Source organism: Carassius carassius, chromosome 30 (genome assembly GCF_963082965.1).
Source record: "Carassius carassius chromosome 30, fCarCar2.1, whole genome shotgun sequence".
NCBI lineage: Eukaryota > Metazoa > Chordata > Actinopteri > Cypriniformes > Cyprinidae > Carassius > Carassius carassius.
In genome coordinates, this window is record NC_081784.1 from 25715176 (window position 1) to 25731545 (window position 16370).

The following is a 16370-nucleotide window of genomic DNA, read 5'->3' on the forward strand; positions in this document are numbered from 1 at the left end:
CAATGTTATCAGCTTTAACGACTAAACATTTGCAAACAACATTGTACTGGAGAATCCGCACAAATAAAAGTCTTAAACAGTTCAGTAGTGCAGAGTTTACAGGTTACTCTTCTTTTTTGAAGGCTCAAATTAAAGTTCTCCCACACTTTGGATGACTTCGTTCGATTAGTTTTATCTTCGCTTTTTTCTTTCTCAAGCTTACTCCACTGCCATCTGTCTCCACAATCTCGCTGCTGCAGACGCAGTTCGGGAAGCACGTGACATAAAACGAAGCCAGCTATTGGCTCGCTACTTCTCCTGCTGTACTGGCTGAATAAAACCTGCGGTGGCTCATTACTGCTACACTTTGGTCATCGCAGATTTAAAATATGCACAAAATGAGCCGCTTACGGCAAATAAAAGTGGTTTAGCAACTAATCGATGACTAAATTAGTTGACGACTATTTTAATAATCGATTTTAATCGATTAAATCGATTAGTTGTTTCAGCTCTAGAGCAGACCATGACAGAATTTGCACTTTAAGATGAACTATTCTCCAAATTTTACTCCCTGTACATTCCTATCCCTTTAAGGGTCATGACAAGCAGGCTAATACAAATGAATTATAAACGTTTGACAATAATTTTCAACTGCATATTAACTAAGATACAACACACTTTCAACAACTGAGAGCACACGTTCTTTAATGAGTCTCAGTACACTCTCAGAAAAAAACACAAGCTGTCAGTGGGGCGGTACCTTTACACAATGTAAACCTTTGTACACACAAGTGTCTATACTGGTTCCTATACACATTAGTACCATTGTACTGCCCCAATGACAGCTTTTTTCCTAAAAGAGTGTAGGTTGTCACAAAGAGCCCCAACAAAGAAACAGATCTGGATAAGCACAATGCCTCTTACACATCTTTGTTAATGTCTCATATAAATACATTTACTTGGCTCTTGATGAGATGGTGGAAAAACAAGCAGCCTTCTGCATGGCACTGGGAGAGCGGCGCTTCAGCAGGGGATTAGTGCCATATGGTGAAGGCCATGAGTAAATAACAACACATTTTCATTCAGGGAATTCAGCTCCCCATGTGTACACAACCCAATCCCACCCAACAGACATGAACTGAGAGAGGGTGTCACAATCTGACACGCTGCCATGTGGAGACAAACTTCTGACTTCTACCGAATTTAACTGGAATTTAAACTGACATTTCAGCTAATCTAGTTTGACTCATCACACGGCTAACCTGTGTCGCACATCTCAGTTAGAGCCCATACAAGCCTGGCTGTATTATCATGCTTAACTAGCTGCAGGACTACAATAACAGTGCAAATATTGTTTGTCTTAAATTTTTTACCTGTACACCTTTTATGATTGCCAAGCAACACAGCAAACTTTGCTAAAATCATTGGAATGAACAGCCTCTCACTGCCTTATTTTACAACATCTACGAACATTAAATCATATTTAAGTGATGAAACAATCTGTTAAATAAAATAATAATTAAATTAGGGATGCACCTAAACTCATTAAAATGCCTGATAACAAAAGCCGTTACTACACAGCGTGTGAACAACGCTGTGAGCAGACAAAGAAACTCTTAGAGAACACACAGAGTAGAATGGAGTCATTAGAGATTAAGGATGTCTATGAAGTACATATATGCAATTAATATGATGTTAAACATTCACTGTAAAGTTTGTTGTTCAATCGGATATGTCAAAAGCAAGTAAGTAAAACAATGCAAAAGTTACTAAAGTTACTTGACAGTAAGGAGAGAGAGAGAGAGAAGGAGAGAGGGAGAGAGAGAGAGAGAGAGAGAGAGGAGAGAGAAGGAGAGAGAGGGAGAGAGAGAGAGGAGAGAGAGAGAGAGAGAGAGGAGAGAGAGAAGGAGAGAGAGGGAGACAGAGAGAGAGAGAGAGAGGAAAGAGAAGGAGAGAGAGAGGAAAGAGAGAAGGAGAGAGAGAGAGAGAGCACTTCTGTTGCATCATCATTTGGATTAAACAAAGATTATGAGGACATTCACTATAAACAACTTTTGCATGCACACCTTTATTTTAAATGAAAAGGGAAACTAGTATCCTGTACGTGTCTCTCTCATTCTGCATCAATAGAAATGTGTGCATACATTGTGCTTATTTTGCTAGCATAAGGTTAACTGCAATATATTTGGGGCTTTGGAATATAACTTGTAGCATGATTCAAGCGATAAAAACATGACATATTTCAGAAAATAAGTTAATTGCTGTTACAAGATTTATGTATGAGTGGTTCCTTGCATTATTACAGTAAAAAAACATATTGTGCAATGGAGCAGCTCTAAAATGCTATTAAATTAAAGATGAAATAAGATTAAATAAAATGAACAGTGAAAGTAATAAAAACTTCTACAATACATTTCAATGGCCATAATTAAGTTTAAAAATAACTGAAGGAAATATCTATTTGCTAAATGAACTAAGCCAACAAACATTATTCATATTATTTTGGTTTCTGCACACAGTATTTTCAAAAATTACAAATGGCATGAAAACACAGGTATTGGTACTTGATATTGGCAAGTACCAAAAATAAAAGCATCAGTATCTGCCGTGTTCTGAAAAAAAAGTTGTATTGGTGCATCCCTAAATAAACTGCACAGTATATTACAACAATCTTCAGATAAAATGTACAATTATAAACATTTTGAAGAACACAGTTGAGGAGGCATTTACTTACCGAGCAAATGGAATGTAGGAGATGCTGTACCTAAAAACACACAAACACACAGTGTTAATAGCTAATGTCCCATTAAAAGCTTAGCAGATGCAAAAAAATAAATAAATAAAAATTCAAAATAAAAGAGTAAATCCATGTGTACGTCATAGATGCCAGTTACAGCTTGCTTTTATAGTAATGAAATGATGTAATAGTAGACATGCTTTCATAGTGAGTATAAGTGTGGTTTCTTTTATGCTCACTAAGGCTACATTTAATTGACCAAAAGTACAGTAAAGATAATAGAAATATTAAAAAATTAAATAATGATTAATGATTAAATAATAGAAATTAAAATAAATGTTTTCTACCTTGTTATTTTTAAAAACAAATACGTTGATGACAAAGCTGAACTTTCAGCATGATTTAGTGCTGAAGATGATTTCTTATAATTATAATCATCATTGCTGAGAGCAGTTGTGCTGCTTATTTCTGTGGAAACTCTTATACTTTTTTCAGGCTTCTTTGGTGAATAGAAAGTTAATGTATTACAAATAGAAATATAATGTATTTTAGTAATATTTTGTATCATATAACATTTATGTAAATTCCTTCAATGTCACTTTTGAATAATTCAGATAATCAGCTCGTTATAAGTGAGCTCCATGCATGAACTGTGTTCCCATGACATACTCCCTCCCTACACAGTGTGCACTGCTCCCTACTCCCTGAGCAGGGTTAAATCTGTTGATGTTTACTTCACTTCACAACATTCATTCACAGATATGTGCTGTGCAACATCTTCACACACAGACAAGTGTGACATCATATAACTCTGTAAATAAATACAATTTAAATTCACGTCTCGCACACTTCAATGCACTTTGATTGGAACGTATACGTTTGCGTCAAACTCATGGAATCATGGAGGAATATCCTGTCATGTCCACTTCGCAGGGCACATAGAACAAACGTCTGAAACCATAAGAGAAACATACAAAATGTGCACAGCAGGGGCGCGAGGACTGGAATTGAGAACCGCTGATTTAATGCATCCTTGCTAGATAAAATGATTGATTTACATTTCATTTAATTTCTAAATAAATAAATGCAGCATTTATATAAAAATTATATATATATATATATATATATATATATATATATATATATATATTGCCTTAGGGAGAATTGCCTTAAAGTGGGACACTGCCTAATGTGGGGCCCTTAAGGTTTCTTGTTTGTAGCTCCCCCATAAATACATGAATTCCAGTGAAACTCTGGGTTACCAAAGTTGTTGTGTCAAATGATCAAAATCACATCACCTCTCAAATGTACAGTCATAAATGAGGGTGGAGGAATCATCAAACTGGAAGACCACCCAAAGGTCAGTGACATAGAGTTTTGACAAACTTGATATTAAGTTTACATTCATTTTAAACAAAACAATCCTGCTACTTTTTGGCCTAATCTTCTTATTAAATGATTTTGGCCGTTTATCATAGCCTTATAAGTGCCCCACATTAGGAACACATCTGTTCCACATTAGGAAGCTGCAGCTTTTCTCAGACGACTTGCATTAAGAGCACTAATATGTCTATCATTTCTTTTATTATTGTATTATATGCATTTTCTCTTTTGATTTATTTAGGACACATCCTGGGGTTTTTGAAATGGTATTAGGTGTGGATTTAATGTTTTGGCTACACATCGCAATATGTCACAGAAATCTGAAATGCAAAAATGTCCCACATTAGGGCAATTCACCCTATATATAAACGCGTTAATGCCTTAATTGATTAACGCCGATAATTATTTTATCGCGCGTTTACACAGTTTTTTATTATTATGATAGTCCGTTGCTCAATGGCTCTGAATACACATACAGACAAATCATGGGTCACAGGAGGGGATGCTCCAGATCAAATTATTTAGGCTGAGCATCAGCATTCACAAACCACTGTCCACTCTTATTTTTAACAGAAAAGAATGCAATGAGCTTGTAATCACGACTTCATAAATGGGAAACAGGAAGTTTCTGATAGCACGTGAAGACAGCAGAGAAGCACTTGCTCAGCACAGTGGAGTGCACTGTTGTGTAAAAATAGCTAGTTTTATATTTAATTTAATTACATTAATGTTAAGATTTACAAGAAATATTTTAACTGCTACGATGTAAAAGGAATACTGCTGTAAAAAAGCACCTTATTTGTTTAAAGTGTTTGCAAACCAAATGTTATTGCACTTTTGTTCATATAGCAGTACTATTAAATAAAACAGTGCACAATACACTACTTTTTAATGCATTATTAGTTGTGTGCATTACAATGCGATTAATAACAGACAATCATGCGATTAATCGTTGCCCAGCACTAATATATATATATATATGAGACATAAAATACAACAAAATATAGAATACAAAGTATAAAGGATATACAGCCTTAAAAAATATCAGAAAAATAAGCCCCATGTTGCAAATGATTTTGTTACACACAACTGACTTCAAATTAAATGCTAATGTACTGAAAGCTTCTCAGAAATGTCTAGCATCAAGGAATCCTCCCTGCAGTTTTCCCAGTACTCTCTTCATACATGTGCTTAAAGTGGTTGCCAGAGTGACTCCTGTCAGAGTAAGACTGACGGCAATTACATGGCCAATAAAATCTGACCCACTGACGTGTTAAATACTGGGCAGCCAGGAACTGTTAAATGGCCATCCTCACATACATGCACACAGAGTGCCCTCTCTGTTCGTCTGACTGTCATCTATCAAACCAGAAATGCTGTGTAAAATATTATATAACCTTCAAAGCTCAATGCTTTTCAAAACTTTTCTTAAACTTTCAGGCAAAGCTTTGTCAAACCAACATCTAAATTTTGCTTTGAAGAACTTTTCTGTTCTAGTTCTAACAGAGAGAAACTATGTGTGTGGAATGCATATGAAGTTAGACATTTAGGTGTAGTGTTGCAAATAAAAGTCACTCCACAATCACACAACATCCCTCTCTTGCATAGTGAAGTGGTAAGCCCCATCCACCTGGTTCAGCACCTGTGTGCTTGCTCGTGGTCAAGTGAAGGGGTCAAGACACGCTTAGAGGATCAGATTATTTCTGCTGCCCACTTCTGCTTAACTGCTTTAGTGGCACGGGAACACTGCCCATCTGCCCGTCTCTACCTATCATTCTTGAGCAGTGAGTAGCCTTTCATAGCTCCTTCTCGTAACTCCAAGTGTTTGCAAACTTTCAGTTAGGGGGAAAAGATACACTGAAATGGCTGAGCTGGTAATCTTAATGTGCTTGTGCTGATGATGCTGATGTTCCACACTGTGACAGTGATCAATGGCACATTACTGTTAGCAGTGCAAATCATTAAAGTGAAATAGATAAGCAGCTTTCACATTTCCTTTAATAAAATGAAATCTGTGTTGTTGCCTAGGCATTGCAAGCAGGTTCTGAGAGCTGCCAAGGCATTCTGTCTGGTTGCTAAAGTCTCCTTGTTGGCTGCTAGGGCACTGCTAGTTCTGGGTGGCTGCTAGGGTGCTCGTGGTTTTGGGGGGTTGCCAAAGCTTTCCTATGCAGTTGCTAGGGTGGTTTCTCTATTATAGTCTCTAGATATGGCCTTCCTTCAGTATAGGTCAGTATATATTTCAGTGTTTTAACACCCGGCAGATAAAAATAGTTTGATTGCTTAGAACAGAAATAGCACAAGACACAATTTAAGGTATCATTTCATTTCTTGCCACAAAGAGTGCAGACTGAATTATGTGCGAAAGAGTAATAACAGTTTGGGTTCCTAGATGTAAAGATATGGTCACATTTACCACTGTTTTACAAAATTCTTTGAGCAAAATCAGTAACTTCAATAGATTCAATGTGATTGGTAATTCTGCATAAGGACAACATTTTTCCACAGTCAACAGGTTCAAGTTGTTCACATGGATTCACCGCAATGAGCAACAGAAAGCTGGCTTCTGTGTGAACTGTGATGACATACATCACTACACTAGCCATCATAAACAAAAATAATATTTTCCTGCAAAATAAACATAAAATGCTTGCATGTATTTCTAGTTCTAGTTAGATTCTTGCCTGAATGTTTTCTTAGTCTTAATGAACACCATCTTCCACACCTATGATATTCTACCTACAGTAATCACTTCTCTCATTAGTCTCTTCAGTCACCCTGATCATGCATCTATGTTTGGCCCACTTCCTCACCTTGCCAAAGACTCAAGCTCCTGCCTCTAAACCAGCAGGCAGTCATTGATGACAAATTGCATGCATTTAATTAACAGGTAATGAGCCTACACTAGTAGAGATGCCCAGGCCGCAGGGAACCAGGAAAGAGCAGAGCGAGCTGCTAATTGTTTTTTTTGTTTGTTTTTTTAGGTGCCCTGGGCACAGCAAAACCAAAAGTGCTCAGGTCTTTAGTAATTTAGCATTTGACCTACTGGTTACATTTCAGGATAAGTGTCGTGACACACATGTAGAGATATACAGACACTAATATCAAGATATATCACATTATCATGACATGACAAACTTATTTTTCTAGTTATAGTACTTTCAATTCTACTCAATAATAGCAGAAAAAAAAATACTTTAAAAATCTTTTAGAAACCATTTTTAACATGTAATGAACATGAGTACTAAAATGAAGTTACTAAGAGTAAGATACATTTTTAACAAAGATACAAAAAAAAATAATTCTTATAAACTTTTTCTTCTTTTAAAGATGATTGTGAATCTATCACCTACCATGTCATGGCCAAAAATTGCAAAACACAGAAGATGATCGCCAGGCCCCTTTTGTTCCACTGCAGGGAAACAAAGAGTAATAAATTATGAATAATGTAAATTTTTTTTCAAGTGAACAGTCAACCAAATATCAGCAATGCACCTGTTGTGAGGAAGCTTACCCAAAACACTGCACATAAAGTCAGCACAAGGAATAGCTGGAAAAAAAAGCACACATGGGTTAAGAAACTGTGCTCAAATAAACATGAGGAATAGCCCAAAGAATTTCCATAGATGCTTATGCTTGTATATACCGTACATGGAAACAATGAACCTGTTAACAGCTGGTGAGATAAACAATCTGGGATTAATCCAGATAATTCAAGGATTCAAAGTGTTTATTGTCATATACCCAAGTGAGGAAAACAAGTTTCCCTGAGCAATGAATATCTTACTCTGCTGTCCACAATAAATGCCAAAACTATACACACATACACAAACTATACACTATATAAACTATACACACATACATACAATGTAAGAAACATAATAATAAAAACTATGCTGAAGTAGTACGAATATAGACTACAAAAACATAAATATAGACTATGTATATCTATATATCCGAGAATAGAGTAGGAACATAGAATGTGAAAAAGAGAAATATAGACTATTATATATGCAAATATACAATAGCGCAGTAACATGCAAATTGAGTGCAACTACATGATATGATATTAGTGAGTTAAACACCCAATGTTCTCTTTAGAGTTGGCAGCAATCCAGAGTACTTAACTCCTGTTCACTCCATATTTTAAATCTTTAATGATAACTGCAATCATAAACAAAGATCATAAGAAGGTGTTTTTCATACGTCTGCACAGAAATACGTAACGATCATCTGACAGTGTGGTTACAACAGGCTTCATATTGTGCTGTGCTTGAGCAAGTGTGAACAGATTCAGACCAAACACAGATTACGGGGGAAAGTGTCACACTGAGTGGCTGTGATTTCTCTGGATTACTACAGCAGCTTTACAATCTCTTAATGCCTTGTAGTCCCTTTAAGAGCTTCCAGATTTGTGACAGTAAAAGGCTAAAGCATTCCTTCTGCCCTACTAGCCTGCATGTGCATATCTGTAAAACTGTTTCCTATATAGCTATGCTATCACTCTACAGTCTCTTCCTCGCATTAATTTAACGCAACTACATCAATATTCTGTCTATTTTTTATTATGACTTTGAAATATGGTGTCTGACACAAGTCAATTATTAACACTTTGATTTAAACTTCTTGTAAAATGTTTTAAAATGTGTGCATTTTTTTCCTAAATACATTCCACTTGGTTTGACATTTTGTTATCTAATATAATGACAAGGTAAAAAGAGCATCTAATAAGGATGAGTCAACTGTTCTGCTACAAGGTTAAAATGTCTTTTCTCATTAGCTGTCCAGTGCTAACACAGAGGCTCTTTCTTACCAGCATCATAATGGTGGCTAAAAGCCTGGTGGGCTCAAACATTCTCTTCAGCTGTTTGAAAGGGCCCATCAGGAAACAGGTGCTGTGAAAAAGAGTGAAACGGAATGAGATCAATTCACAAGGCACATGTATCCATTACTCACAGTAATGCCAAAGTGCATTAGGTGCATTAATCAGTCATTAATCAAGCAGCAAAGAAATATGTTGATGATATTCCAATTTTTATGCAAACATTATTTATATACAGATTTCAACTAGGTAAAAGTTTACTGGTAAAAGTCAATTCTATAGTACACAAAGAAAGGATATGCACTGTTGTATGTGTGCAATACAGATTTTTTTTTTACATTTACATTTACAGTGTTACATTTAATATATATATATATATCATCCTGACAGATTTTGATGAATCATTTTGGATGTGATAGTGCACAAGATGAAAGAATTTTAAGAAGTTTATGAATATTCAAATTTTTGCTTCAACTCGTCAGGTTAGATCAAGCAATATGCATTTAGTTTTTGTGAAAATTAGTATACAATTGTACTTTTTTTGTATGTAACTGTACTTTCCAAAACATATTCCTATATTAATCGATCAGGGAATAAAGCGATCAGGGAATTTTAATGATCTAAGTGCATGGTCTGAAGCGCACGGCGCAGCTGCACTCAGGGAGTGTACGAAACAACTTTTGCTAGTTTAACGACCGGAAAATGGTCGGCACACCCGGGCAAATGGTTTTAATGGGTTGTCCCTATTCTTTTAGTGAGTAATGGGTATTTTTTGGGCGTAACGTGCAACAAACCAATCAGAGTCTCATCTCCCATTCCCTTTAAGAGTCAGTTGCGATCGTGCCATCATGACAGATTGGCTATGTACACAGTGGAATTTGCAAGCGCAAAGAAAATCATGTTTGTGTGCTGCTGTGTGTCCCTGTGTGTTTAATAAGCAGCGTGTACATGCGTTGTGGACCCGCCTATACTAACGCACTCTTTAAATAAAAGACAAAACAATGCGCCAGACTTTAGACCAGGTTTGAGTTGGTCTATGGCGCAGTCTATTTTCAGTTCCTCAAAATAGCAACCCGCCAGCAATGCACCTGGACACACCTAGTTTTCAGACCAGCACGCCCATGAGCACACAAATGGATGCAAATGCATTTGCTATTTAAACAACGCAGCGCAGGACAAGAAAATGAGAACTGCGTCCGGCTGAAACTAGCAAAAACACTTGCACCACACCTTGTGCCGTGTATATGATAGGGCCCCCTGGACTTGCTGTTTTGAGAAAAAAAGAAACACTCAACCAAGCCAATTTGATTTAATAATATATATATATATATATATATATATATATATATATATATATATATTTTATCATTGTATCTTATTTACGTTGAATCAGAATTTTGAATAGTAGAAAAGACTGACTAAAATGAACTACACACATGCTATTAAATCATCTGTCGATGAAGGAGAGTCTGATGTCTAGGGAACTAAACAGGCAAATTAAAAACACATTAAAATCATTGTGATATAACATATCATGTTCCTTAATTTTATCACAAGCAAAATCATTGCACATTTATCATGAATATTACCATGCTCTTGGTAGTAGCTACAGATTTTAAATCTCCCGCCCTTATAAAAGTTAAATTCTATTGATTTTCACTTGAGTGACTTTGGAAGACACCAAAGGCACCAATTAGCATAATTCCTAAATCTATAAAGATTTATTAATTTATTCTATGAGACATCAGCAAAATCAGTAAGCATCACAATGATGGAGACGGGCTGCGTTTCGGCCCTAGGGGACTGAACCATCTCCCCTGCATTACTCAAGCAACCCTAACCAGGACACTCATTAGATCACAGAAACACTAATGCATGAGCCAGCCATGATGTCATCCTCTCTCCTACGAGAGCAGGCATTGAGGGCAGACAGAATCTGACATTTTCAAACATGGTCTAACAGTCTAAAGAAGAAAAAGGGCTTGCTCGCTTGCTTGTCCTCTAACCTGCAGTTACTTCAAGCTAAATGCCAAAAACAAATGAAACATCATTCTTATTACTATATTGGAAAGAAGAGAACGCTATGTTGCATAATAAATATACATCATGGTCTTAATCCATTAACTACAGCTCAGTTCAGATCAACAGGTCTTCTGAATGTAAATGCGGAGTTGCAAATAAACCTCATGATCAGCATCAGTCTAGGTCTTTAAACGAGGTTTCCCGATGCTACCTGCTATATGTCACGCCAGTAGGTTTCCAAATCGCTACCATGACCATAACCAATGTTGTGTGAATTTAAAACGGGTAACCCAGACAGCATGACCCTTCACTCTAAAGACCTAACCTCTGCTGCTCTGTCAGGACAAGTCTGTGATTAAGGACCGAGTCTGGTTACTAATCAAACCCGATCAAATCTTTACTGGCTCAGTTTAATGATTTCTCACACAAGTAAAAAGCAGTCAGCGGATATGCAGAGGCGCAGTCTTGGAAAATTCTTCTGGGTCATTTTTCCATCTCAGTGCCCTGGTTACTAACTGGGTCTCTTCCTGGTTCCGGCATCATGATTGGAAATAATTGACCACAAGCCTTGTATGACACAGCAATATCATGCTTTTCTGGAATTCTAGCCACATTACACATAATTTACAGCCACAGATTTCTAGGTAGTATTTCACCCCAAAATCAAAGGGGAAAATGTTTTTAATATTTTTACTGACTGAGAAGCCATTCTGTGCTCTCACTAAACAGATCAGCGCACTCTTTGAAAACACGTTCTCTGCACAGCGCATGGTTTGACACTTTATATAGCTACATTTCAAATGACTTCCCAGCTGCATTGCAAAAAAACAAAAAACAAACAAAAAAAGCCTTATCTTACCGTTTTTGTCTTGTTTCTAATTAAAATATCTAAAGATTCTTAAATCAAGATGTATTTTCTATATAAGAAAAAAATATTTAATCTTGTCTAGTACAGTTTAAAAAAAAGATTATTTATTTCATCTTATTTAAGTGTATTTGACTAAAAGTAAGTAAAATGGTCTGGCAATGGGGTGAGAAAAATAATCTTGTTTTAAGAGGATTCTACTTGTTTTAAGCAAAATTCACTTCATATTGATTTTTTTTCACAAGGAAAAAATACTAAATATCTCATGTCTTTTTGTTTTTCTAGTAAATGTATCTTTATTTAAGATTTTTTAAATATTTTGACTAAAAGCAAGACAAAGTACGAAGTAGGACCTTTTGTGTGTGTGTGTGTGTGTGTGTCTTTTATAGCTTTTTACACAAATTATGCAAATGTATAGCTTGAACTATCCATTTATAAATTGAGTGTTTGCAATTAAAGTACACAGGAAACATGCAGCGGCACTTTCTTTTTGTAGTATCGCCATTCTGCCACTAGATTCTCTGTGTAAGCATGCTCAGAGTTGTGCTTATATTAACACACATTACTACGTTTAAGTATAAGTTGGTAGATCCCACACTTTGCATGGAACTGTTCTTGCACACTCATTATGCACAAATCTGTGCGTACGTGCTGTTGATAAATGAGGGCCCAGGATTCTTTCTCAGTGCTTTATATCTTTCCTGTAGGTAATAAAAGTTAATGACACCTGCCCACTACTCACTGAAAAATGAAACATCAGCTGATTAAATACTAGACCGTGCAGAGAAAATTCAATCATCCATTTAAAATATTGTATCGATTACTGTTCAGCCTGCTGGTGATTTCAGAGAACCAGACAGACCTGTTTCAGTCTTTGAGAACAGAACATCTTGCCCCACATGGCAACCCAACAACACTGTAAGAGGAGGAGAACAAACTTCTAAGCCCTACTTAAAAGACAATGCATGTCAATGGGAGCCAGAGAACATTTGTGAAGAGAAGTTACAAGACTTTGACAACTTGAAACAGAGTGTTGTAATTTGCCATCCTCTGATCCGGTGCATTGACAAAGCACAACGTTATGAAACCACACTAACTGCATGGTTTTAGACGAATAATCACGTCAGCTTCTTTATGCAATCATGCCTTCAACTGACATGGAACAAAGACATTAACAAATTCCTGAAGTCCAGGTCCATTTAGGACAACGGAGGCCACTTGGGTGATGAGTGGCAGTTGATGATTTGGTCTTCTGCTCCCACAATATGAAAACATAAATGACAATAAATAAATCAATCAATAAAATAACAATACAGCTTCTATAGCTGATCTGAGCAATGCAAGCACATCAGGAAAACAGATCTGTGTCTGCCAAATGCATACAATATAAAACATACAATAATATCCAAATGTCAGATTTCTTTATATAGTGCTTTCAGAATACATATTCAGGGTTCCTACTGTTTTGTAGAGATTTCAGACCATATTTTAAAAACAACAAATGAATTAGCTTGTAAAGATTATAGGTGCTCGCTGATCAATCTGATACTCTCACAATAATATAAATATTGTTGTCATAATACCAAAATATCAGTTTTCTGTACCAATACTAGTAAAATCTCACAGTTCTCTGTACCATAGCAAAAACCACTGGACCTATTTGGGATAAATAAATAAATAAATATTGCTGCTAATACAATTAATAATAATAATAATAATAATAATAATAATAATAATAACACACTAACACAGCATGTAGCCTTAAATAAAAAAAAAGGTCAAGTGAAATAAATCGTAACAAAGAACAAGTCATACACACTCCAAGCATTAGAGCTCAATTCTGATTTATTGCTTAGATCCGGATGGCTGTTCACATTATTTTTAAATGTGGCCAACATCAGATTGCAATGTGAATGAACGGTGGTGCTTAACTGACCTTCATGCACAAAAGAACAAAAATACAAAATTAAATGAAAACTTTATTAAAAATAAACGTTAACTTAAATTAAAATATTATATGTAACATTTCATTTCAATTGTTTGGCAAAGCATCATTTCTCATTTTCTTTTAGATGGCTATATAGAGCTGTCACTCTAGAGCAGTCACAAACAATAGCCTCTACCCTGACAACCGTCGTCATGCTCACCGAGTGACCAAAGAACTAACGCTTAGAGCTGTAGTCAAGTCCAGCTTTGTCGAGTCCAAGTCAAGTCCAAGTCCAGGACTAGTCGAGACCGAGTCAAGACCGAGTTCAAAGAGGTTCGAGTCCAAGTCAAGTCCAAAAGTTTCGATTCCAAGTCAAGGCCGAGTCCAAATGAGAGAAAAAAGGGTCCTCTTTAAGACCACATACTTAACTACTGATAATGTATGTGATGCGAGAGACAGCATATCTCCTATTCTAAGAAAATAATTTCACATTATTATTTGTAATGATCAAAAAGCATGTGCAAAGTAACAACTCTGTAGGACAGCGATCTCCAAACTAGATCCTAAAAGGCCAATGTCCTGAAAAGTTTAGCTCCAACTGGCCTTAACACACCTGGAAGATTCTAGCGTGTCTAGTTAGAGCTTGATTAGCTGGTTCAAGTGTGTATAATTAGGGTTGAAGCTAACAGGGGCGTTACACAAGATCCCGGGCCCTATGCATAGGCTGTCCTGATGGGCCCCCATAACGCACAAATACAGCAACATTTTGTCATACTGTACTAGTGCTTGCATAGACTAGTCGAGCGCTGTCGGAAACAATCGAGTACTGCAGCATGCATTAACCATAATACATACATAGTGTTTACAAGTACGACGTGAATTTTAGAATTTACAATATTGCATGGAGCTGTTACTATACGACCTTATCTATGTTGCATGTAAAAATAAAATATGTAATGTAATAATTAGGGTTGTGCCTGAAGCCATATACCTTATTCGGAATGGAACGGATAATGGCTTAAAAAACGAATAACGGACAAGGAATAATTCTGCCTGAATACTCGGCTGAAGCTGACACAGTCCGGGATTAGCTAGATAACAGCTGAGCCAGGGGATCAGCGCAATATTATACGGAGAGCTCTAAAGTAACGAGTGTGAAGTTAATGAACGTAAACTTTATGAATGAAAAGACCGCAAATCAAACACCGCATTGTTGTCGCCTCTCTGTGCATCTCTCAGAAATCAGAGCGTTGCAAGAGTAATTTTACCTATAATAATACATCATACACGTTATAGTATTTGTATATATTTAAAAGGCAATGATTTAAAGCTTAGGCTACGATAGAGATAGGGACGAGACGGAGGGCTAGGACTGTTTAATAAAGGAGAGTCGGCACAGCATGCTCACCAATCAAACAGCTGCGCAGCGCGTCTCAGTCTCTCAAAAACCAAACCAGTTCTCTCTCAAGAGTAGGCTAATAATCAGCTTAGATACGGATACATTGTCTGCTTGGCCTACGTGTTTGCATCTTTACCTTTTGCTGGTTTGCGTGGCACTCACATTTGTTTGGTGACGTTCTCTAAACATTAAGACTCGTTTAAAGATTTTCTGCGTAATGAAAATGTGCGCATTGAATGGATTCAGTCGTGTTCAGATGATCACTAAACGTTTGTCATGACAACTCTCTGCTTGCATGATAAATATTATTTTAGAAATATATAATTATTTTAGTTTAACACGACATACTTGTTCAGTGATAACTACGAAAAAAAAAGATAAAAAGTCAAATCGGTCTTATCAAGTAAATGTACGATGTTGTATCCGAATGCAGATATGAAAAATGTTGTGATTGTTACAGATACAAATACTGGCTGTTTCATGAAAATTTAAATATGTAATGTGATTAATCGTAAAGTTTTTTTAAATTTACAATTTTTGAAATTTGTTGCATAAGGCTATACAAGCGTTTATTGATAAAAAAAATATATAAATTTAATGTGTTTTCATTTACAATAGCATGAACCACGAGTAGTCAAGTAACTCAAGCATTTTTTTAATAAAAAAAATCGACTAGTAGAAATCAGTAGTCTTGCAACCCCTATACTGTACAACATTAATTAGTATTTCATTATTGTAAAGGGTACGTTTAAGGCTATCTAGATGTAGACGTAAATAAAACACAATCTAACAGGTAGAAAATTAAATTAGAAACATCTAAACTCTTCAGGTCGCAGCAAGTGCACCGCTGGTCATGCACATCCTTTCCCGGAACAATACTGAAAGCTAAGCCAAGATGGAGAAACAGATGATCATAGCTGTACAAGGATAGCCATTTTTTAAATGAATCTATTAGCAGAGGTACTGCAAGGGATTTTTAGTGCTTCGATTTAGGAAATCCATTTATTCTTTGCTGAAACTTCTGCGTCTTCATGGAGAGCGGGTTATGGTTGCCTAGCAACAGCAGACGCCAGAGTGCTTTGGAAAAAAGGAGAGCGGCGCGCCTAGCGTTTTCCACACGTTTTCAGTCGCGACATCATGCAAATGTGGTTTTGTTTTGAAGAAGAAATTTTTTATTTTATTTTTTTGCTGGAGTCGGTCGAGACCAACTAGAAGACTTGGCGAGTCCAATGGCCAAGT

General features: G+C 36.3%; 1 protein-coding gene across 2 annotated transcripts in view; it reads right to left on the bottom strand.

The window, feature by feature from the left end:
• LOC132110972 (vesicle transport protein SFT2A-like) overlaps positions 1-16370 on the bottom strand; it is a 277590-nt gene that overhangs the window by 251866 nt on the left and 9354 nt on the right. For both annotated transcript variants that reach the window (XR_009424702.1, XM_059518122.1), the window contains exons 4-7: positions 8910-8991; positions 7611-7646; positions 7450-7508; positions 2714-2743 (exon numbers count right to left, since the gene is read on the bottom strand). Coding sequence is in view for 1 of the 2 variants with exons in the window: in XM_059518122.1 (XP_059374105.1) it covers positions 2714-2743; positions 7450-7508; positions 7611-7646; positions 8910-8991 (207 nt within the window). In the remaining variant the exon portion in view is untranslated. The remainder of the gene's footprint in view (positions 1-2713; positions 2744-7449; positions 7509-7610; positions 7647-8909; positions 8992-16370) is intronic.